Here is a 25700-nt window from a genome sequence, read left to right on the forward strand (position 1 = left end):
TGGAGTTTCCCCTGAATAGATCCCCGGCCAGAGAAGCCCTATTCCAAACCCTGCTTCTAGGAAGCTAGACCTAAGACACCCACTGCGCCGGTCAGTTTTCAGTTACTAGAACACATTACCTGAGAGAGTAACTTGTAAAGAGCAAAGATTCACTTTGGCTTAGTTTCTGTGGTTCTGGTCCATCATCCATCGGCCTGTGGTAAGTCTATGAAGACCAAGTCTTTAGCACCTGGGTCTTTAACAGACAGAGAATTTAGCATCCCTCCCTGTAGACTGGTCGCCGCCTGCCTGGTCCAACTCGACACTTCTGTGCTTTCCAAAATCGATCATATAGAAATGATCATAAAGAGGTTGACATAAAGAGGTTGACATTCGGGACCTTTAGTGTTGTTTGAATCGGTTCCTATCTCCAAGAGCTTTCAGCAAAAAGATTCCAAATCTGGGGCCCACTACATATGAACGTCACTGCCCAGAATCGAGCGACGTGTACAAAGCCCACACCATCCACGAGAGATTTCAGAGAGTGTGATTGGCGGGTAGGTTAGAGTGGGCGAGGACATCCTTAGCCACAGAACTCTCCAGAAGGTCTCGGGAAACAGATGCAAGGTTGATGGAGTGGTTCAGCATGAGCCGACTTTGGTTTTACCAACAAGCTTCCTTCTACGCCTGCTTCCTTGATTCTGGAAAGATTTCACACGTAGTTTCAAAGAGATGAGGGGAGGCCTTCCCCCCCCCCCCCCCCATCATAGAGAGGGTTGGGAAAAAGCACTTCTCCCCGGTAGCCCATCAGGACTGATTGCACAGAAGGGAACAGGAAGGCCGTGTTGGCGGCCGGCCCATTTTCTGTGTTGCTCTTTCGTAAAACACAAGACCCATCGATTGAATCCTGTCCAGGCATCCCATGAATTTCAAAGTGAGACGGTCTGCCAGGCACTGCATGAGGGCTAGGATTTGTTGGTATGTGGATAATGTCAATCTCAGGAGGCTGAGGCAGGAGGATCGCACGTTCAAGGCCAGCCTCCGCAACGTAGCGAGGCCCTAAGCAGCTTTAGCAAGACCCTGTGGCAGAATAACAAATAAAAAGGGCTGGGGATGTGGTTCGGTGGTGCTTGAGCCGACAGCGTCGTGGTTTCGTGGTAAATATCCACTTGACCTTCGTGACAGCTCGGAGGCACCCCGTGTGCGTTGTTTTCTTTTACAGAGAAGAAAACGGAAGGTCTGCACGTGAGAACATCAAAGCGTCCCAGCCCGAGTCATGTGCCCAGGGTCAGAGTTGCCAGGCAAAGTCCTGCTTCCTTTCTCTGTTTTTCTTGGGGCTCCTGGGCTGCATGACCATGAGGTGGCTCTGGATGGTTACAAGTTTGCTTTTAGGATAGAAAGAGTCTTAAAAAATATCAGCCCATGCACACCGTCCCTGTGCACATACCCACCAAATTCCTCCAAGGAACGAGACCCTGGCAAACACGGCACCCTTGCGGGTCTCCAAGGTCACAAGCACCCAGCACGCTGGTTGTGCATCCTGCCCCCAAGGCCATCACCTTCAACGGCAGAGGGACAGCCGATAGCGCTACCCGTCGTCTCTTAAATTGGCGTACTCGTTGACCAAAGATCATGCAAATTCACATTTCTCAGACAAAGAGTATTTTTTGCCCCTTTGTAGATTTGCTTCCTATAGATCCACCCCAGATTTTCACTTGTCTGACCAATTAGCAGCGGTTCACCGAGCTCCTAGCAGAAACGCACCACCAAACCGGACCCTTGGCATCCTAGAGAAGGGTCAGGTCGTGCCGGAACACCTGGGGTCTGGGTCTCTCGACGTTCCTTGGCTCTCGGCTGCGATTGCTGCTGTGCTGGGACGTTGTGGGAGCGTTTGTAAGTGGCAGCAGTGCCTTGTGTGTATGGGACAACGATCTGCAGGAGCCCCAAGAGTCTCTCCTGTTTGTTCTCGCTCCTTCTGTTTGGCTTTGGGCAGCAGCGTCTTGACACCAAGGCAGTCTTTGCGCGTTTCCTGGAAGATACGGAAAAAACGGGGGAAGGAGAAATTCGGAACAAAGGGGAATCCAAAGCAACCAAGTTTGCGGGAAAACCAAAAGTAAAGATGGGAGTCTTTGGGGAGGGAGTCCATCCCCTAAAACCTTTCAAAACCTGTCTTCAGGGGGAATCCGAGAGGCAACCTCCCTATCCAAAGGATGGACCAAAGGAAATAGAAGAAGAAGAAGAAAAAAAAAATACCGAAAGCACTTCATTTGCCTTCTACTCTTTTTGTTCAAAATAGGAACTTTTGTCATTTCTGGTGATTTCCAGAGAAGTGACCATTCCCGACGTCCAGAAATGAAAACGTAACATGGAGAGGTCCCTTCATGAGCCGAGAAGCATTGATTTTGCAAAGTCCTCCATCAGCTTCCAAAGAATGTCGTTAATCCCGCCAGCGCCAGGACAAGAGGGATGATGGGGAGTCATCTAACCTAGGGAGTTTGGAGATTTTTCTCCCCTTTTGTGTGTGTGTGTGTGTGTGTGTCTCTTCCAAGTCACACTTTTTCCCAGGGGACCCCTCCAGCCACATGGCAGGCAGGGTCACCGGTTCTCCGCCGACAGCCTGCTGTATGCATGCTCTAAATAAAGGCAAAGTTACAAACTGGCATAAACTGGCCGCTTTCTTATCTTTATTTTATGTTTGGCTGAAAGCACCATCACCAAACATTTGCTCTTCTCTTCTCTCCGGACATGACCCACATCTGGGAAGATGCACCCCCCCACCCCCCCTCCCCCGCCTCCCGCCGCCCCCAGCACCGGAGCAGAATCGGAACAACATAGAGAACATTTTTTTGCTGTTGTTGTTTCCAAACTTTTGTATCCAATGTTATGAGCTAACATCCTCGCAGCTGCAAAGAAATTAAAAAAAAAAAAAAGAAACATCTAGGCAGCACATATCCACCGCTGGACCATCACCATAGAAAAGCAAATATTTAGGAGCGACACACGAGGACAGACCTCCAACTGCATTTTAATCTCTCGAGATGTGCCCCAGGAGACGTGGATTGGAGTTGTCTGTCGAACCTGTTTCCAACAAGAATAGCTTCACAAACTCTGTTTGTTACTCTGAATTTCTGGAAAATTAAAAAAAAAAAAAAAAAAGATTTCTGCTTTGAACCCCTCTGGGAAGTTACAGGTCGAGTTCCATTTCTGCAGATTCTCCACCCTGATCATCCCACACTGTGAGGTGCAGTCTCCGACCTGGGCAACGCAGACCGTGCGTGAGCAGCGTGCCTGGCATCCTGAGGCTGTGTGGGCATCGAGTGAGCACCACCGAGTGTCCCTGTGCAAGCGTGAATGACGCATGTCAATCACTCTGTGGCTTCCTGGTGCAGTCGGGTGACCTGGTGAATAAGAGCCACGGGGGGCTGCTGCCGGCATGACACAGCACATTGCTTTCTGGCAAATTCTTTTCAAATGACTGGAGGGAGTAGACTCTAAAATAGTGCTCAAGTGTAGACATGTCAACGCAGAAACCAGAATCGACCGCAAGCGTGCCTCGTGGGTGGATGAAAGGTCTTCATGCAGCGCACGACCGTATGGGCCCAGCTTCCACTCTACAACAAACATCCCCACAACTGTCAATCACTCCAAGTAGCTGGGCTGTGCCTGGTGCTTTGCTGAAGATTTTCTGCACTGCAAAGCTTTTTCTTGGGGGCTGTTGTTCTTTTTTCCGCTCGCACACACTTAATTCATCATGTTTTCTCCAGTGATCCCTCATTAAAACATGGTATCTTTTTGAAGTTTGTAGCAAAGGAACCCGGAATTGTGATGAATGAGTTACACTGTCACAGAAGTCCGGGGTGTGTGTGGTTTACAGACTGCGAGGTGCTCCAATTTAGCATGATGCATTAGTCTGCAGTCCCCAGTGAATAACACGTAAATGAGAATAACGAGAAAGCATGCATCGCAGGAAAACAATGTGACAAAAAATCCAGCACTGGGCCAAGTCATGGGCAAGGGGGAAAAATGTTTATTTCTTGCAATGCTTTCTCTTGCTTAGACTTTTCCCTCTGCAAAAAACTCAACTCAACCCCCAGTCGTCCCCCTCACACTTTTTGTGCATATTGAGGTGGTGGGCCTTTTTCAACCATGAAAACAGGTGCATCTAAGATTTAGGAACGTATTTCAAAATATGTTCGTATTTTGAATGAATGCATGTGGAAATAATAGTTTTCCACTTACGGAGCATTAGATATATTTTCAATAAGAACTTTTATGGGCCTGGGGATGCGGCTCCAGCGGTAGCACGCTCGCCTGGCATGCGTGCGGCCCGGGTTCGATCCTCAGCACCACATACCAACAAAGATGTTGTGTCTGCTGAAAACTAAAATCTAAAATAAAAATTCTCTCTCTCTCTCTCTCTTAAAATAAATAAGAACTTTTATAAAGGATGATAACCATATTCACAGTAGATTCCAGTTCACAGGCTCTAGAAACCCATTCTTTCTGGCTGCTCTTGTGAGTAATTAGCTTGATAACTTAAGATGGATCCTTAACCTCTGCGGGTCAGCAGGCCCGATAACAGGCGGTAATGTGGCCCCGCGGGAACAGCGTCTTTCGCAGGACAGATTGCAGCTGTCAAGACCTACAGCTGTCAAGCACCTGTTTTGAAAAATAATAGGGTGACTTGAGAGTGCCTTTGGAATATGTGGGTTTTGTTTTAGTACCACGGATCGAACTCAGGGGGCATTCGACCCTGAGCCCCGTCCCCAGCCCTATTTTGCCTTTTATTTAGAGACAGGGTTGCACTGAGTTGCTTCGAGCCTTGCTTTGGCTGAGGCTGGCTTTGAGCTCGCGATCCTCCTGCCTCAGCCTCCAGAGCCACTGGGATTATAGGCACGTTCAGATGCAGGATGATTCTGCACGATTCTGGACACTCTGAGGCGTGCTCCTTTGAGGTTGAAAGCTCATAGGTCCTGCCTCGGGCCCTGTCTTTCTCCCTGGACACCAGGGAGCATGTTTCTAAAAGATCCTCATTTTTCACGTTCACTCCCAGGAGGTGACGGGTCCGTGTCTTCTCTCGGTCCTGCCCTTGAGTGTCCCCGATGTTGTCTCACAGCATGTGTGACCTTCTTTCCTCACACCAGGACAAGAGGCCACCTGCGTAGCATTTTCCTCTGGTGGGCCTGACCTCTGCCTTTGGCACGGCCAACACTTTGGAGAGGGCTAATAGAGGACTTAGTCAATTAGAGAAGGAAACATCAGCCGGCAGAGACTCTGGACGCTGCTGACCCTGGGCCAGTCCTCTTTTGCTCTGGAGTGGATCTGAGATTTTGCAAGGAACTTGGGGATGGGGAAGTTCACGAGGCAGGGTGGCGTGCGACAGGGACCTCTTTCCTTGCAAAGAACCGTGTCTTATGAGACAGTGACGTGTGTCGTTGACAGATGCATTTGCGCTGTTTCACAAGGCCATGAATCAAGCAGCCCTCCAAGGACTGGTCACTACGTGGCGTGACCTGAGTCACATTCAAAAGTTCACAGACGTCGCCGGCGGATATTTGGAGCCTCACTTTGGGTCCCTTTTGTTATTGTGGTTATATCGAGGAAACACGCTTGGCCTCTGTCGACCCTTTGCTTTGGAGGGGAGAGATTGACATAAATGCCCCCCGTTGATGTGGGCACTTTGCAGAGAAAAAAAACGACCACTGTTGATAATAGTGCAGCTCAGAGAGTTGTGAAACACACTGTGAGTCACGTCACTGACGATACAGAAGTAGCCATCCCAAAGTCCTGGATAAAGTCTGATAAAACAATGTAGAAAATGATGTGCAATCATTTGTGAGTCAGAACAGCAATTATACATTCCCTTTCCCCAGGTGGACAAGGTGGAATCCTGATGTCGCTAAAACAGCTTGCAAAAATCAAGGCTTTGGTAACTGTGTGACTTTCATTTATAAATTTTCTGCTAGGCACATAAAACATCCTGCCATCAAAACATAATAGTAACAACAGCAGTTAAGGAAAACAAGATGCAACACGTCTCCTAAACAGTGCTGGCTCCTAAAGAGAGACATTGTCTCAATATAGACATACACACACACATACATTACTGTAACAAAATACCTGAGATAATGAACTTAAAAAGAGGAGAGGTTTATTTTGGCTCGAAGTTCTACAGGGTTGGATTTATATATATATATATGGTGGGTTGGACTCATTGTTTGGGGGACTTTGAGGTGGACACCTGTTTCCTTTTTTACAAAAACAGACAAAACCAAAAAAAAAAAAAAAAAAAAAACCCCAAAGTCACTTCTGTTCCATTTTTCCATACCCAGCTTTGCACTAAAGTTACTTTTCAAAGCCCAGGAGCAAAGCCACTTCCGTTAACAAGTAGGAATGACCGTGTGTGTGTGTGTGTGTGTGTGTTCTTTGGGAATCCGCAGCCTCGACAGACCACAGTCCCCCAGGTACCAGGAAAGCGAGAGACATGAGGATGGTCATTCCTACCTGTGCCCATTTGGACACATCCCTTCACCCCATAACCAGCACCTGACTCTCTTCCAAACAAGTACTTGTGGCAGCTGGAGAGACGTTCCTGGGTGGAGAAGAATCCACACAGTGTTTGTTAGGAAAGTTAAGACCTCAGAGACGGGCCCGGGCATGCTGTCTTGGACGTCTGAAGTCATCTGCACGTTTCCTGGTCTCCGCTGCCAAGGACGAGCTGGGAGGGGAACGGAATCGGTGCCCACAGATGTGTGTGTTTTTGCAGGAACAGAGCTCTGCTTGTGCAGTTGATGGTAGCAACGCCATTACTCCCGCTTCCTCGTTTTTGTAACGCGACCCATTTACCAAATTTCAGTTATTCTACTTAATGCTCCCTGTAAATCTGCTTAAAGTCGGATTTGCTTTCAGAACATGTCATTTTATTTTATCTTGAAATCGTCCAGGGTTTTATATGATTTGAGGGACAGGCTGCAGTTTAACCAGAGAAGACAAATTCGGTCCAAATAGAGAGTATACATATAACACGGTCAAACGGACCTCTCCATTTTAATTATTTCCTTTAAAAAAAAAGCATTTTACATGGTAACAAAATCGTCAGTGGAGAATCACGGCCGGCCACGGGCAGTTTCTTTGCATCGATTTGGTTGTCCTCAGTTTAGTATTTTGGAAACCGCAGGCTGATTCTGTCGTTCCTCCAGCTCTGGTTATACAAGACAGGGCACGAGACGGTTGATGATTCTCTTTTCAGATGCTCGTACCTAGATAACCAGTTTCCATTCATCTGGATCCCTCCCATGTGGGTGTCTTTGAGTGAATGGAGTGTTTTCTTTGCTGGAAGCTTTTGAAGAATCATTTTTTTCTTTAAGGGGGAAAAAAAAAATCAAAAGGGCTAGAGATGGAGAGACTTTGAAAACGTCATTGGAATTACAGCCGGGTGCAGGCCGTTGAACTTGCAGAAACTGAAAGTTGGCTGGACTGGCCGTTGGTGTTTGATCTGGTGAAACCCACGAAATGCAGGATGTAATCTCTCTGTGATTATGGAAGTCCCCCTCTCTGATCCTACCTGGAGGTTACGGTAATGACGCGCCAGCAAAGCCCTGGCGAAGGCACTTTGATGCTTGCCTGGGCTGGCCTGAGGCCAGAACAAGGCTTTATTGCAAACGCTGGGTTTTATTTTGCTTGTCAAGTGGCTGAGCTGGCGGCGAAGGCTCTTGTGGCAGGAGGGACAGCTTCCCCTGGGGTGGGGTGTCGCGGTGAGTGGGGGGCTTAGAATTTTCCATGATTTGTTTGCTCACGGAGGAGCATGACAGGTAAGCAAATTATGGGGTCAGTAGCACTGGGACACATGGGCACACCTGGGCCAAACAGAGTGGCCAGCGAAGTGAGGGTTTGGTTAACCAACTACCTGATGCTCTTCAGCAGGTGCTTTGCAGAGATAAACGCTACGGTAAAGGCTCAGAGATGGCTATAGGGGTACAGAGCAGCACAGGACCTTGGTGTGTGTGTGTGTGTGTGTGCTTAAGTGCATGCATATATGTGCAGAAAGGTGTGTGGCAAATGTCTTTGCAGAACAATCTCCATGAATAAGTTCAAAAGACAGATGATGTACTGGAGAATCCTTGCAGCGAACAAATCGGACCATCCGTGCCGGCCGGCCGAATTGGAAATGAAGCGAAAGTAACTAAGCCGCTGCACATTCCTCGTGTGGGCAAATGCCGAGAGGCGGCTACCACCCAGGGAGGAAAAAACAGGAGAGTCCGCCCTCGCATTGCCAAGACTGTATTTTTGTATTTGCAATAGTGAATGCTTTTGAATCTCCCCGATCAGAGGGAATCAGAGAGTCCAGGGTGAGTGCTGTCCGTGACGGACGGCAGGGAGACGTTAAGTGAGGGATCATTCCTCTACTCCCGGAAACAATAGTGACGGAGCTGGGCTGCGTGGCACACGCCCGTCATCCCAGCGGCTTGGGAGGCTGAGGCAGGAGGATCGCGAGTTCAAAGCCAGCCTCAGCACAAGAGAGGTGCTAAGCAACTCAGTGAGACCTTGTCTCTAAATAAAATGCAAAATAAGGATGGAGCTGGGGCTCAGAGGTCAAGTGCCCCTGAGTTCAATCCCTGGTACCCCCCCCAATAAAACCCAATAATGATAGTGGGCCCCCTTTTCCCCTCCCCTGATATCTAAGTTCCTGCCAATCATTTTGTAAATCTTGGCATGGATTCTCTCTAATCGTCTTAAGCACACTCTCTTCACCGATCATAATCATCTTCAGCACTTGCTTGCTATTGCCCCAAATACTTCTTTATAAGGACAGAGCTTTTTATTTAATGGGAATTTTTTGCTCACACTGAAGCCGCCTTGATTGAGATAATGCATCGGTATTAATTCTCAATAAAATGTAACGACGTTAACAGCTGGGCTCTGGGGCTTACCAGCCCTTCTCATTGGGGTGGGTGCGTAGGAACCAGCAGGTTGCGGAGCATGGGGTTTGTGGAGGGGGGAGAGGGTTTGCATTGGGAAACTGGGGTCCCGGTGCCGATGGTGATCTTTATGGGGGTTCTTTTGTGTTTTTTTTTGTTAAAGTTTTTCCACTCTCTGTACAGTCAGGGTGCAGAGGAAGCAAGGTATTCCATGCCTTTCTCACGGATATAATCTTGTCTTTTATTTTCTTATCCCTCGGACATTTGCTAAATTTAAAAAAAAAAAGTGAATATCTAGAGATAAGTCCAAATGCACTAGAGTCGACTTTCTACCCATTTACCTGATTTCCTCCCGTCTTCTCCACCAATCTGATGGGCAGATTGATGGATGGCAGTGCTGGGGAATTGAACACAGGACCTTGGGCACGCCAGGTGATCACTCTACCGCTGAGCTACATCATGACCTAGTGCTTCCCAAACACAGAATATTCAAGACCATCCATGTCCATTCTCATCTCTCCCTTCCAAGACTGGAAACCCTGGGGATTCCTCCATAACCCAGTGCCAGTCTCTCCCCTGTGTGTGACTGTGGCTTGCCTTATTTGGCAGGAGGAATAACAGCGGATGAACTCAGGGGCGCTTTACCACGGGGACCATGCACTAGTACTCTGTCCATGCAGATATTCTTCAAGGTCAAAGTTTAGAGCTTCTAACCTGGGAAATGGGCCACCTAACTCCATCCCCACCCTTGAACCTCAGAGAACTGCACACCATGGTGCCTCACCTGTTGGGCGATTGACGGTCTCTTCCTAGCTTTGCTGACACCCCAGCCGGGCACAATCCGACTTGTAATATCGCAAGCAGAGGGAAAGCGTGTCCAAAATGTTAGTCACGGTGCACGGGCGGTTTCCAGGTGGAAATGTTCAGGATAATAAGTAAGCTCCGGAGTGTGTTATCCATTAAGGGAATGTGGAGCACGCTACGTGGTTTAGCCACGTGGTTTAGCCACGCCATCGCATGCCGCAGAAGGAGGTTTCAAAGGTCAGCCACAGATTGCAATCCTGACGGCGGTCCCGTACGTACGGTGACAGTTGAATTGAAAACTCAATGGGACCCACTTTGAAGGTTCCGCATTTATATTCAGATGGGTTTAGATTCGTGACTAGGATGGTTCCAATTGCCTGTGGCATTCGGTGCGGTGACATGCTGCAGAGCCAGGAGCAAAGGCTACACCCTGTCATCAGGGTGTGACATAGGCCGTTTGATCTAGGTTCATGCATCACCACTCCACGGTGTTCACACAGGAAAAGAAAATGAGAGGCTTGTCCCCTGCGCTCTGCCTCTCATGATTGTCATTTGGCTGAGCTCAAAAGCCTCCAAGATGCCCAACTTGTACGTTTCCCAAAACCGCTGACTCTGGACAAAATGCCTACTGTTCCTGTCCCTGGGAGTCTGCCTCTCGTGGCTCCACACACCGTGAGAGTTGGCTCCGACCCTCTTCCCTTCTAGACATCTTGGAACCGTCCGTGTTTGGTGTCTTTATTTATATCATAAAGCTGATGACGAAAGTAGCCATTACCTGAGAGACGTGTTTTCTTCCTTAGAAACGCATCAGCATTGCAAGATGGGTCTTTTTAAAAAATGAATATTTTTAAATTCTACACAATTAGAAAATCATTAAATGGGTCCAATCTTTCTTTTCTTTTTTTTTTTTGCAGAATAACGGCTCCCTGGTTTGGTGCCAGAATCACAAGCAATGTTCGAAGGTAGGTTTCCTACAACCGTGTTCTTACTGTAACCAGCTGTTCATTTTGGAATGGGGAGCCACAGGACGTGGCAGAGCGCAGAGAAATCACATGCATCCAGTTTCTACGAGTGGTTGCACGTTACACTTCACGTACATTGCAACAGACAATCTCCTGGCATCATGTGCGTGGTCTACTAGTGTACCCACCACTGCAATCAAGGTAGAGGCTTCAATATTCTACCACATTTTCTCTTTATTCTGTGTTACGTGTGTGCAAATGCACGCCGGGAATTGAACCGAGGTCCTTGCACATGCTAAGCACATGCTCTGCCACTGAGCTGCACCCTCACCTCCCTATAACTTTTTTAAGGGGAGTGTGCACTGGGGATTGAACTCAGGGTCACTCAACCACTGAGCCCCACCCATCCCCAGCCCTATTTTGTATTTTATTTACAGACACGGTCTTACTGATTTGCTTAGTGCCTCGCTTTTACTGAGGCTGGTTTTGAACTCGCGATCCTCCTGCCTCGGCCTCCAGAGTTGCTGGGATGACAGGCATGTGCATGACTTTATGTTTTTAATAAAAAATAGTTTTTAAAGGAGAAATGCGCTCCAGTTAGACCAGACTATTTAATGCCTTCTACTTAACTCCTGTGTTATTTTGTAAGTAGTTTTTGGTTGGTTTCTAGTAATTTCTGGTTAATTTGATTGTTTCATTAAGGTGTCTTTTATGTTCTTAAAATTTTCTTTCTTGCTGAACACAAGCACTCACACACAATCACACACACTATAAACTTTTTATATGTTTAGTAGAATGATTTTTAAAAACTGTCCTCCAAACATCACAATCTTACAAATTAGGCACGCATACATGTGCGCGCGTGCACACACACACACACACACACACACAGTGGTAGTTTAGTCAGTATTAAGCTGGTTTTATGTTCAGATTATATGAATAATAAAATTTGCAAGCTTCTTAGAAATAATTGCAGCCATGTTGGAATCAGACTAGTGTTTAAGTATGTTTATTTCACAGATGATACTATTGAGCCAAAAATCGAAGAATCTTTTATTTCATAACCAAAATTTCATGTGAGAAGCACATAACAATATCGAAACGACATGTGTGTGTAACTTGACTGTTTTGAAAGGTCTTTTAGACACATTGGCTTAAATGATAGAAGGACAATATTTCTAAACTGTGGATTCTGCACACACTGTGTCATTTAATGTGCCTCAAGGTTATTTAAAAGTGGAACAGGATTCCTCATGCTTTGTGAAGTGAGTGGGTGAGAACACGCTCTGCTTACCTCTGACTGCGTAGATCTGAAACAGAAATGAAATCTGGTTTTAGGATCCATTTACTCTCTTTATGGAATAGCCTAAGCATTTGCTCTGATAAGTCATTTCCTGCTGTCAGTCATATCAATTCATTCTTCAGCTGTAGTTTTGGGTGATTTATTTATGTCATCATTGCAGATAAACTTTTAAAATCTGCCTGTCTACTTATCTGTCTGTCTTAGTATGAGACTTACTAAATTTCAGAAGTGTTGTTTTGAGTCGTTGGACATTACATGAATGGTAATTTGTTTTTTCAGTGTTGTTTCTTATTTAAGCACTCGTTTTCTGATTATCCTATGGAGAAATTAGGGTTTTTTTTTTCAGACTTGAAGGTCATTTGAATAGAAGAGGGTCATGTGACATATTCACGTAAACATTGCAATGAAAGAAAATGGCATCATAGATCGTTAAGCCGTATTTTGCAACTGAATCGTGAAGATTTGACTTCAGTCTTTGAATTTTCCAGGAAAAGCAGTCAATTTCTTTTGCACGAAAGCAAGAATGGATCAATAAGTCACAGCTAACTCCATCAGAAACTATGGAATACATTGTAAAACTAACATAAGTTTAAGAATCACCTTTCATTTGTGATCTTAGGGAATCCTTGGTGTGCACCTTACATATTAACCAAACTTCATCTCCTTGGGTGTTGTCACAACTGGATACAGTGTGCATTTCTCTGGAGTTTCATGAGATATTGTATAGTTTTTTTCCCCTCTTCATCCATAGGTTACTAAGTTCTATTTTATAGAATATATTTTATAGGAATCACACCAGTCGTGCAGCCATAGACACACACACACAGGGTCATAATGTCTGATTCATTCTACCCCATACCACTTCCCCTCATTTTACCGCCCTGTACCTAATCCAAAGTACTTCTATTCTTTCCCTCCCCCACCCCCATTGTGAATTAGCATCCACATAGCAGAGAAAACATTCAGCCTTTGGATTTGGGGGATTGGCTTATTTCATTGAGCCTGATATTCTCCAGCTCCATCCACTTACCAACAAATGCCATCATTCCATTCTTCTTTAAGGCTGAGTAATATTCCACTGTGTATTTACATCACCTTTTCTTTATCCATTTATCAGAGGAAGGGCACTTAGATTGGGTTCCATAGTTTAGCTATTGGGAATTGTGCTGCTATAAACATTGATGTGGCTGCGTCATTATCCCATACTGACTTTAGACTGAGGAGTGGGATAGCTGGGTCACATGGAGGTTCCATTCCCAGTTTTCTGAGGAAGCTCCATCCTGCTCTCCAGAGCGGTTGCACCAATTTGCAGTCCCACCAGCGATGTATGAATGAGCCTTTTCCCCACATCCTCGCCAACACTTATTGTTGTTTGTATTCTTCACAATTGCCATTCTGTCTGGAGTGAGATGGAATCTCAGTGTCGTTTTGATTACAATATGATTTTCTTTCTTTTTCTCTTTTTTTTTCCTTTTTTTGGTACTAAGGATCAAACCCAGGGATGCTTAATCCCTGAGCCACATCTCAGCCTTATTATTATTATTATTATTATTATTATTATTATTATTATTATTATTTACCAGGGGTTGAACCCAGGGGGCAATTAACCAGTGAGTCACTTCCCCAGGACTTTTTACTTTTTATTTACAGACACAGTCTCACTAAGTTGCTTGGGGCCTTGCTAAATTGCTGAGGCCGGCCTTGCACTTGCGATCCTCCGACCTCAGCCTCCTGAGCGGCTGGGGTTCCAGGCATGCGTCACTGTGCCTGGCTCACAGCATGATTTTCTTAGGAGATATTACAAGATAGGGATTGCGCAATGTTTGATGGACACCTCACACTTCCCTGTGACTTCTGGTTACTATCTGAGAAACCAGTGAAGTCTCCTTTAAAATCCTGCCAGGGCAGGATCGCTCTGCCCCCCGCTAATTGCTCACCTCCTCCGCTGCCACCATCTCTCTCCCCTGGATGAACCTGAGCACATACTCATGGGTGTCCCGGACCCTACTCCTGCTCCGGAGCCTCTCGCCTCCACTGATTCCGGGAAAGACCCTTCCGACAGAGCAGTGGAATCCTGCTGCCTGTACCCTACACCTCATTTCCCCGTCACCCAGACTAAGCACCAGTGCTGTCCTTGGTCGCATGGTGCTTTGTGCCTGTCTTGCTATATGTTGGCTCAGATGAGTCCCCCAGAGCTCATGGGTGAGACGATGCAAGAAGGTTCAGAGGAGAAGTGACTGCGTGACCTCATCAGTGGATTAATCCAGTTGAATGGATTAACTGGGTGGAAGCTGCTTCGACCGTCGGCTCTGGCAGGGGTTTAGGGACGCCTCTGGGTGCCTGCGTGGGCCGCTTTGATCTCCGTGGGAGTTCGGTTCCTCCCAGGGCTGCCCTCCAAATTCTTGGCCACTTTCCAGGTGGACTCAGAGCCCAGTTGAGAGGTGAGGAAGATTGGTCTTGCTTTCAAGAACATCTGGACAGATCCACCACGCGACATCTGTGAAATTTATGGGACCAGCACAGATGCACGTGACTGCTGAAGGCTTTTGTTTCCTGTGAGGTGCGTCCCGAGATCTATGGGATAATAACAGTAGATCCATAAAGCCCAAGGGAAAACGTGTCTCGGGAGCAGATCCAAACCACCGACGTACACGGAGAGGCGCTCCCTCTCCAGACACCCAAGAACAAAGCCGAGTATCTGTTTTGGTTGGCGGCACCAATGAACCATGGATCCGAATTTCAGAGGCATTGCGTCCTTGCGGCCTCTTACGAGACTTCCTGGGTGCACGCAGTGTTCCCCGACTCTCAGAGGTAAATCCAGGGGCAAAGTTGATGTGGAGCAAGCATCCCTTACCCCATGCCCTGGTCTCGGTGGCATATAATGAACCCTTCTTTACCTTGGACGCCAACGTCCATATTTTTCCAAGGAAAGATCCCGTTCTTGATGGCCTTTATGTGGAACCTTGACCTTTTGATGCAGTTGGATGGCAAAGCCTAGTCTATGACTTCATGAGCAACAGCATTTACAATGACATCACCCAATATGACCCTACAGGATCATTCAGGGGGATACCATCTCTGATGTAAAGGCTGAAATACAAAGAAAAAGGGAGGAAAGAAAAAAAAAGAGAGACAATGTGGGGGGAAAAAAAATACCTTCCAGAGTGGGTTCTCAGCCCGTGCCATTTTCTTACGAGGTAAAGGAATTTTTTAGTCCTGGGATGGGAGAGACACTTCCGGAAGCTTCCGGCCGTGTGCCTACCAGCGATTCTGCAAGTACACGGGTGGGTTCTGGATTTCAGCATTTGGAGATGTGCCGCACCCTCCTCCCTCCAGGGCCCCCACACTAGTCTATGGCCGAGCACCGCTCCCCGCTAGGAAGGTAACGCAGTCAAGACTGAAGGCAAAGAATGGGTTCTTACGCAGATCCAAATCCCATCAGTGACACGTTAACGGCTCAATGTGTTTCTGATTTTCCACGACCCGTTTTGCGGGTGTGAGACTCTTCCCCCTGCTGCCAACTTCAAAGGACAGACGGTGGAAGGGAGCAAGCTCCCCCGTGTAAGTCTGCGTCCTCATTCTTTCCGAAGCGCTTACTATTCACTTCCCCTTCCCTGGGATGAAAGGAGACACAAATCTCCGACTTGGTTCACGACTGGAGAAGGGCAGCGTGTGTGCACCATGTCCAAACCCTCAGGATCGAGCCCCACTGCGGGGCGATCTGGTCTGACAGATGCTGGGAAGTTGTAAGGTGTTTATCAGCAGGCCTGCGGGCACGCAGATCTGTAAGGGATCCAGATGGTCCCTGCAGAGAAGCACCCAGGCAGACGGAGCTTTGGGGACCCTCATGTTTGGGAAAGGAGATGACTTTGGATTTCCATGGCTGGGTGGGTCAGCATCTGGGAGCATGCAGCATGAGATGCACTGTGTTGTACACCCGTCCCCGTGAGCATCACTGCCCAAATATTCTCCACGGGAGCAAAAACTCTCCGTTGAAACCCTAATTCCGCCCGAGAATCTGTGTTAGGAAACTCAACTTGTGTTTGTGCGTAGCCTGGAAACTTTATGTCCCTGTAGCCATAAAAAGAGTAAGTGCTTATAAGAAAACAAGTCTACGTTTTCATTTCATTTATTTATCTGGGTACCGAGGATTGACTTCAGGATTGCTCGACCCCTGAGCCCCGTCCCCAGCCCTACTGCGTTATTTTATTTAGAGACGGGGTCTCCCTGAGTTGCTTAGCGCTTTGCTGTTGCTGAGGCTGGCTTTGAACTCATGATCCTCCTGCCTCGGCCTCCCAAGCTGCTGGGATGACAGGCATGTGCACCATCCACCATCCACTTGCGCTTCATGGCTAAGCCGGGCATTTATTTTACACTCCTAGTTCAGTGTGAAGTTATTTAGATGTAGATGTGTCATCGACCATTGAGGCTGAACTTTTTGCTCTCTTCTGAGCTGGAAAGAGAAGAGAAACATTTTTTTCTAAGGGGGATTTCCGTCACAAACCCTTTTTGACTTTCTCTGATGGGCATCTGGAAGCGGGTTTGCCTTGTTCCTCCGACCAACGTCCTTGTTTAGACCTTCCGTTCCACAGTGAAATGAAGTTTGCGAGCTGTGAAACGACCTTGAAGTGTCCCAGTGCCGCCATACAACTTGGGGCCTGCCCAAGAGGTAGCTTGTCAAACTCCCTGCGTCCTGCTGGTACCCCAATCAAAGTGTGCACCATCTTGAAACAGTCCATGCACCAGGCAGGTACAAACACCATTCTTACGGATACTGTACGTTTTGTAAATAAGGGTATCGTGTGTTCACCCACAAGGAAACATATTCTTAAAAAGACAATCGAGAATGGCTCCATGTTGTGGCGGAGGCTTGTCCCATTCCCTGAACCCTTTGGCACCAAACGTCACCGTCCCACGCACTGAAGGGACAAGACATCTGCATTCAGAAGCCCCGGTCTTTCTTCCAGCCGCGAAGTCGTGATTTGGGGACCACCCCATGGTTGTGAAGCAGCAATGGGGAACGGTCTTCTAAATTGGGTGGGTAAAGGCTCTGGCAATTAAAAGAAGGGAGAGAAAGGCGTCAACGACGGGAAGGGAGCGCGGTGTGGACGTGTCCGGATGGGGAATGAGGCGCCTCCACCCTTTGTTGGTCGGGGGGCCCAGCCTTGGCGAGGGGGTTTGGCCCCGTCTTCACAGAGCCCCCCGTCATAAATAGCAGAGGTCAAAGAATAGTCTCTAAATCGACACAATAAAGAAAGGACCTCTCTCCACCCGGCCTTTTCAGAGCCAAGCCCCCAGTGGCAGCCAGTTCATTTTGCAATTGTGCGGGGGAAAGAGTGACTTAAGGGTCCGCTTTTGTAAAAGATTCTTTCTTCCTCTCTCTCTCTCTCTCTCTCTCTCTCTCTCTCTCTCTCTCTCTCTCTCTCTGCTATTGTGAGCACTCAATGTTTATGTTGATTCTCTGCATCTCCCCCCCCCCCCATCCTAAGTTCCTGGAGTCCAAGTTGAACATTGGAGATAAATATTGATCCACCCGGGTTCAGCTTCTTTACGTACAATGGCAATGCCACTCAGGCGACAGGGACAGGGAGGGGGGATGCTGTATTTATTGCCACGTTGAAGCAGGACAAGGGTTTGAGATGGTTTGAAAGGCAGCAAACTGTGACCCTGGCCCAACCCACAACCTGCATGTAATTCATGACAAGTGACTTATGTCTTTCCAACGTGCACACAAGGAAGACCTGGGAAAGGCACAGCGGGTAGGATGTCCCCTGCAATGTGCAAGCACAGAGCTTTTGCGGAGCTCAGCAGCCTGCAGCCACCCTCTGCAGAACTCTCCCGTGCGCCTGGACCGGAGCATCTTGGAGAGGCCACCTCAGATCTTCCTGGGGACGCGCGCGCGCTGTCTGGGCGCGCTGGCTGGTGACTGCGCAGCATTTCATGGCCGCGCGACTCCCGCTTCTCCCAGCCGAGGGGGCGGAACTTGGTCTGCGGTGCATGAAGGAGCCGCCCGTTCCCAAGGGAAGCCTCACAGTCGCAGGGGGACGGGGAAGATTCATGCCTCCGCGTCTGGAGCGTGCGTGCGCTCAGCGACTTTGCCTTGGGGACCGGAGGGGGCAGGCATGCGAGTTGGGGGCTTTTCACATCCAACTGTATGCACGTTTTCCCTTTTTTGTACGAGGAAATAAAGCCTGCTCTAAGAAGAACCCTCCCCTCCTCCTAAATCCTTCCACACACACACAAAAAAAGATACTTATTAAGGCCTGGCATTCTGCAGCGCTAAATGCTTCTTTAACTTTGCTTTATCTGCTTCACTGAGCACAGTGTACCCAGTCCCGGGAATTCACATTACGGCCCCGCGCAGCGCAGCCTCCCCTATTCTCTGGGGCTTCTTTGGGCACAGAAATAATCCCTTCCTAGAATCTTTTGAGAAAGCCACGGAACGATGCAGCCTAATCAACTGTAAATCTCAGCCATCTCCAAAGTGGTGCACGGAGCCGCACCACAGCTCCTCCCCAGGTCTGCAAAGGCAGGCAGTGGCTGCAAGCACCCCCACCCCGGGCAGGCTCACCCCGGATGCAAGCCTTTGCTGTATGTGAAGCCTTGGGAATGCAGGCCGGTTCCTCCAGCAGCGCGCTGGGCACCCCGTCTCCCCGCTCCTCTGTCCTTTGGAGACAGAAATCCAAGGAACCTGCTTTGGACCTTTAGTCTTCCAGTTGGTAAAGGCAGAAGTCAACCCTGCATTTGAGATGATTTTCTGCCCAGTCCTAAGGCGGTATTTGGCTGGAGGAAGTGGTGTGGTTTGGGAGAGGGACCCCTGCAGGGCTCTGTGGGGTGCTGTGCTGGATCCCCACAGTCCCAACCTCAGGCCCCCAGGGTTTGCTCTCTGGATGAGACCCACATGGTGCCCATTCCCTGCCTTCTCCCTGGGCTTGCGGGATATTCTGTCAAGCTTGTGTGGCAGCACAAATGGCGCCTGAGCATGCTTTAAAGAATACAACTGAAGCTCCTCTTTCCCAGTCACCAAGTCCTACAGGGACAGGTCAGCTCAAGGCCACTTGGTGACATTGCTTTGGGCCTGTTCATGTCCTCAGAGCAGTACAGAGGAAGGCAGAGAAGGAGGGAGGGAGGAGCCAAGTCTTCTCTAAGGCCACACCCCCAATGACCTAACTTCCTTCCTTTAGGCCCCTCCTCTTAAAGGGCCAGCACCTCCCCCTAGTGCCACAGGTTTGAGACCAAGCCTTCTGTTTATTCATTTTTTGGGGGGTGTACTGGGGTTCAACTCAGGGGCACTCAACAGTGAACCCCATTCCCAGCCCCTTTTTGCATTATATTTAGAAACATGGTCTCACCGAGTTGCTTAGTGCCTCGCTGTTGCTGAGGCTGGCTTTGAACTTGGGATCCTCCTGCCTCAGCCGCCGGAGCCACTGGGATGACAGGTGTGTGCCACCGCGCTGAGACCAAGTCTTTTATACACAGTGTTTTGGGGGACATTTCGGCTCCAAACTCCTGCACCCCGTATGTTACTGTGTCCTGAATTAAACCCATGTTGCCTTCCGTTCCGGTGAGAGGTGCTAGGCAGCACGGTAGGAAGAGTCTGGCGTCCGTGAGTGCCCTCGTGAGGGACTTTGTGATTGCCACTCTTGGTGGCCCGGGACAGCATGCTAATTCGGTCTCCCCAACCCTGCACTTCTCTGGATTCTCGATGTTAATTAAAATCATGAACATTCTCTCAATCACTCAAGCTAAAAATCCCCAAATCCCACTTAAAACCCTTTTCTTTCCTTCACCTTTAGTGCAGCCATCTGCAAAATCCGCTGGATTAGTCTCAAGCTAATTTGCCATCCCCTTGGACATCACTCAAATGCTTCTCCCTGAAATGTCCTAGTACAACCACCTCTGATCTTGCTGTCATACGTAGGGCCCCCAATTCTTAGAGCACTACCTCTCAAACTTTAGCGTGTGCAAGTTAGTCCTTCACACTTGGGCACCTCTGTGCATCCTTGTTCATCCCCAAGTATGTTTTCACTTCCTCTTTTCATCCGGATTGGACAATTTTGCCAGACTTGACAGCATGCATTTTTTTTTTTTTTTATGAAGAGCTAATAGCTTAGCTCACATCTCATCTCTGCAATGGCACCTGCTACACAGCCCGTGTTAACCGTCTTGGCTCTTCTTGTTACTTTATATTTGCAAATGTGTGTGCAGGTGGGTAATTTTTTTTCCTGTGAAATTCTCCTTTTCTCCAAAGGCCAGGTCAGTTTTTTACCCCGACATCTTTCCCTCTCTTTATAGTCCATTAGTCCTAGGATCAATTGTGGAGTCTCTCCTCTGTGCTAGCAAGCAGTTGTGCTTGATTTCACATTCGTTTTTCTCTCTCTCTCTCTTTATTTATTTACGTGTTTGCTGTTGTTTATATATGGTGGACCCTGAGTTGGTGGAGTCATGCTGCCTCATTATCCTTATCACTGATAAGTCCTCCTGTTCCAGGGAGGCAGAGAGAGTTTGAGGTCAGCCTGCAAGCAACCTCACCACCTAGGAGAATCACTGACCACCGTAATTCTGTGTATTCATTGGACTTTTTTTTTTTTGAACTTGCAAACATTGCAAGTAATGGCTCATGATTTAACTCTTATTCATGTACTCCACCTCTAAAATGAAGATCAACACCCACGAAAAGTGATTTTTAGCATGCCCAAGCCAGTCTTTAACCAGTGTCTTACATTGTTAGAAACGCTATTCTCTTGCAACACCAGGAGACTAGGTCTGCTTGCTATGATTTAAGTTGGATGGAATGGTGCGATTTTTTTCTTTTGCATGAAATACAGGGTGGTGTTTATTACACATATAGTATATGCACAATAGTCTGCTAGAAGTGGCTTCTCTCTCAATTAGTATGTTATCCTCCCCCGGATCCTCACCTTTCTGCATATGCCTGACACCAGGCAACCCTCTGACTTTGCCAGTATCCCCCCACGACACCCCAGTTCTTTTCCCAGTCAAAGCAGCTCAGAGAGATGATTGACATGCCCTGTGCCAAGATCCACCTTTGCTGCAGGCTGGACGGCGGGGGCCGCGTGAGCCTTGGCTCCGCTTCTGCCCGCTGCTGTTTTCACCTGTTGCCTTCCTGCTGGGCGCTTTCGCGGGTCGCTGTCAGTGCACGCCGGCTTGCGATGCTGCAATCCGGCTGAGCACAAAAACACAAGCCAGATGGAACTGAAACAAAGTTTTATTTTGTGAGAGGCCGTGTGCGTCCCCCTAACAAGCCGGTCCACACACACGTGTGTCCCTACCGGACACGGGGGGCTCCACTTCCCCCGGAACACCCTCCTACCATCCTTCCCCAACCAATGGGAACTCTCCAGGAGTCTTGTAACTTGAGTCCCCAAATGGGCCTAAGTGAACAGTAGGAGCCCAATTTCCATATGAATGTAATACTTTGCAGTGGCTCCTAGCATCTGCCCCCTTCTGTTTAATTAAGCAATGGCAATGTGGCTAGGGACCGTGCCTGGTAGGTTGTCCAATTTAACATGTGGTTCTTACCCGTCATGGGAAAACTGACTTTTACACGTCAGTTTCCTGTCTTAGGTTGAATCCACTGTAATCAGATCAACCCGTCACTGACTACCGGTCTAGCATAGCCATGCTTGTGGATAGGCCTAAGCACCAGTGGGGGGGTGAGGTTCTTGCCTCACCTCTGTTGGCCCCCAAATTTAACCTTGGTGCCAGTGGGGGGGTGAGGTTCTTGCCTCACCTCTGTTGGCCCCCAAGTTTTAGACCATCACTAGTAGAAGGGAGGAAGATACAGAAATGCCACGACACCAAGCCAATTGACGGCTCCTTAGGAAGAACAGTAATACTGGTGACACAGCAGCTAAGATATTTCAGCACTACCATAATTCACTGTATCAACAAATAGAGCACAATGCATACAGGTGATACATAGTCCAGGCAAGTTGTGTAAGCAGTTCAAAGTGGAGGAGTCTATCAATATGTCCATTTCCTCCCAAAGTAAATTAAGTCCTTGATTGAGCAGTTCAAAGTGGAGGAGTCTGTCAATATGTCCATTTTCTCCCAAAGTAAATTAAGTCCTTGATTGAGGATACTTATTGAGTTATATTGATTGATGTATCAGTTTATATAGTTTACTGTGATAGCTATCATAGAAGTTGTAGTTTGGTTTTATCTTAGTCTTCACCGGCATTGGGATGGAGATGGGAATTCTGGCCATGGTGCTAAAGAGACATTATCTTGAACAGAATTGTTAAATATAATGAAAAGGAAAGGTGAAAGTAAACAAACAGATCTGTTAACCACCTTTAAAAGCAAAATTTATAACAGCTGTTTACCTAATTTAAATTAAACCATATAAGTCATGTGATTTTTTTTTTTTTTTTTTTTTTTTTTTTTGGATCCATCTATATCTATTTATACATGAGCGCTCCTTATAAATGAAATATGGACATACACACATACAGACATACAACACAAAACAGTGCATACATAACATAGAACATATAAGACAATAGTAAATAAAGGCCTTGTAGCTATACCTAGGTGAAATCTCCATTGCAATGTTTAAAAACTTTACAGTTAAAAAAAAATAAAACACAGTCAAAAAATAAAACTGATCAGAAAAACATTAACCTAGGTTTGTATGAGCTCAAAAAGAAAGAGAAAATAAATAAATAAATAAAATAGAACCTTATGATGTGGGAAAAATGTAATAATAAAATAGATATTGAAAAAGGCACCGTGGTAAATCACTGTTGTAGATGTAAGAATAGCCAAGCTGGAGCTCTGGATATCAGCTGTTATGGATTTGAGTCAAATCATCTTCTTTTTCTGCAGAAATTGTTTTAGTTAATCTCTCTGGAATCCAAATTGGTTGCTGTTCCTCCTGTGGAAAAACACAGACGGAGCCCCGACTCCAGACTATTACTGGGTCCGGACCTTTCCATTGTCCTGTTAGAATATCTTTCCAAAGTACCTTAGGCTTATGTACATTTTTCGGATACATATGTCTTTCCGCAGCACTAAGTCCTGATGAATCCAAATTTAGAAAGTTTAGAGTAAAAAGGGTTATTTTAAGTTTATCTTTGGGGGATATATACCCTTTTCCAATTCCTTCCTTTTGTTTTAATAAGTACATTTTAATAGTTTGATGAGCTCTTTCAACTATGCCTTGACCCTGTGGATTGTATGGGATTCCTGTTATATGAGTAATGCCAAATGATGAGCAAAATTGTTTAAAAGAGTTAGACGTATAACCAGGAGCGTTATCAGTTTTTAACTGTTTAGGAACACCCACAGTGGCAAAATTTTGTAAGCAATGAGCTATAACATCTTTAGTTTTTTCTCCGGCATGAAGGGAGCCCATTAAAAATCCAGAAGAAGTATCAACTGTAACATGTAAATATTTTAATTTTCCAAATTCTGGCAAGTGTGTAACGTCCATCTGCCAAATATGGTTAGGTATCAGTCCTCTAGGATTGACTCCAAGATTAACTTGTGGTAAAAATGTCACACAATTTTGACATTGTTTTATTATATGTCTGGCTTGTTCCTTAGTTATTTTAAAACGTTTTTGTAAGGTATTAGCATTGACATGGAACCTTTTATGAAAATTTATAGCTTCTTCTATTGTGGAGAAAATATGTATGTCATGTGTAGATTTATCTGCTAGTTCATTACCCAAACTAAGGGCTCCAGGCAACCCTGTATGTGCCCTGATATGTCCAATAAAGAATGGATCTTTTCTGTCCCAGATTAGAGTTTGTATAGCAGAAAACAAAGAGAAAACAGTAGAGGAAGGAGAAATCCTACCAGCATCTTCAAGGGATGCTATAGCATTAACTACATACTGGCTATCAGAGAATAAATTAAATACAGAATCTTTGAACATCATAAAAGCTTGTAATACTGCATTGAGCTCTACCTTTTGAGCTGATTGTTTGGGTACTAAAAATGTAAAAGTTTGATCAGGGGTAACTACCGCTGCTGTACCATTGTTTGACCCATCAGTGAATATATTTGGAGCATTCATGATAGGGTTTTTTTTTGTCATTTTAGGAAAAACTACAGGATGCTTAGACCAAAAGGACAACAAGGGATTAGATGGCAAGTGATTATCAAATGAGACACTAGATTTACACATGATTATTGCCCAAGTATTTAACTCATTAGCTAACTCATCAATTTGATCCATAGTATATGGAGTAATAATTTTATTGGGAGAAATCCCAAACACTCCCTTCGCTGCTTTTATCCCTTTGAGTATTAATTGTCCTACAGCCTCAGGATATCTAGTAAGAATAGTATTAGGGGAATACGATAAATGTATCCACAATAATGGACCTTCTTGCCAAAATACTCCTGTAGGAATATTTTTTGTTGGTAGTACAATAAATAATAAAGGCAAACTTATATCAATTCTATCCAAATGCATATTTTCCATATATGTTTCAATGATTTTTAATGCCTTTCTTGCTTCAGGCGTTAACATGCGGGGTGAATTTGGATCTGATGGACCTTTTAGGATATCAAATAAGGGTCCTAATTCTCCTGTTGGTATGCCTAGGTAAGGCCTTATCCAGTTTATGTCTCCCAATAATTTTTGAAAGTCATTAAGTGATTTGAGTTGATCTACTCGTATTTGAATTTTTGGTGGACGGACCATGGTTGAGGATAATAAAACTCCTAAATAATTAATTGGAAAATTTAATTGTACTTTATCTATTGCTATGTCTAGATTATAATTTTTTAGTAAGTTTGTAAGTGTGGCATAACATTCTAGCAATGTGTTCTTATCTTTATGTGCTAATAACACATCATCCATATAGTGAAATATTTGTAGTTCAGGATTTTGATTTCTAAGTGGCTGGATTGCTTTATTAACATAAATTTGACACATAGTCGGGCTGTTCGCCATCCCCTGGGGTAAAACTTTCCACTCATATCTCTGATCAGGACCTTCATGATTTAGTGCAGGGATAGTAAATGCAAAATGTGGACTATCCTCGGGATGAATTGGAATTGAAAAGAAACAATCCTTAATATCTATAGTTAACACATGCCAGGTTTTTGGTAAAGCAGACAATTGGGGAATCCCTGATTGAGCAGGTCCCATAATAACCATCTCATTATTAATGGCTCTTAAATCTTGTAATAATCTCCATTTACCAGATTTCTTTTTAATGACAAAAATGGGAGTATTATGGGGAGATACGGAAGGTTGTAAATGTCCTTCCGCTAATTGTTGTTTGACCAGATCATGGGCTACTTGTATCTTTTCTTTAGTCAGGGGCCACTGAGGAACCCACACTGGTCTTTCTGATTTCCATGTAATTTTGATTGTCTCAGTGGCCCTTTTTGAAAACCCAATCCATGTTTATTTATTTCTTGATCTATTTGAATTGGTGCTATCATATCTTGATCTTGTTTCCTTAATCCTTTTTCTTTTCTAAAGCCTTGTTTAGCCCTACTAGTGGGCGCGTTAGAATTGACGTTATTTGTTAATGTCAATCCTAATTGATCTAGGACATCCCGTCCCCATAAATTTATGGGAAGATGGTCCAATACATAAGGCTGTATAGTTCCTTCACATCCTTCAGGATCCCTCCAATCTAATACCATAGCACTTCTATGGGGGTTAGTTGCCACTCCTAGGCCTCGAAGCGTTTGAGTGGCTTGTTGCAATGGCCAGTGCTTTGGCCATTCCTGACGAGATATGAT

The 25700-nt window shown here is 46.2% G+C and overlaps 1 protein-coding gene across 1 annotated transcript in view; it reads left to right on the forward strand.

The window, feature by feature from the left end:
* The window catches only part of Anos1 (anosmin 1), a 102808-nt gene that overhangs the window by 4707 nt on the left and 72401 nt on the right, over window positions 1-25700 (forward strand). The window contains exon 2 of the mRNA XM_078035151.1: window positions 10616-10663. Within this exon, the coding sequence (XP_077891277.1) occupies window positions 10616-10663 (48 nt within the window). The remainder of the gene's footprint in view (window positions 1-10615; window positions 10664-25700) is intronic.

This window comes from Ictidomys tridecemlineatus, chromosome X, assembly GCF_052094955.1.
Source record: "Ictidomys tridecemlineatus isolate mIctTri1 chromosome X, mIctTri1.hap1, whole genome shotgun sequence".
NCBI classification, from domain to species: domain Eukaryota; kingdom Metazoa; phylum Chordata; class Mammalia; order Rodentia; family Sciuridae; genus Ictidomys; species Ictidomys tridecemlineatus.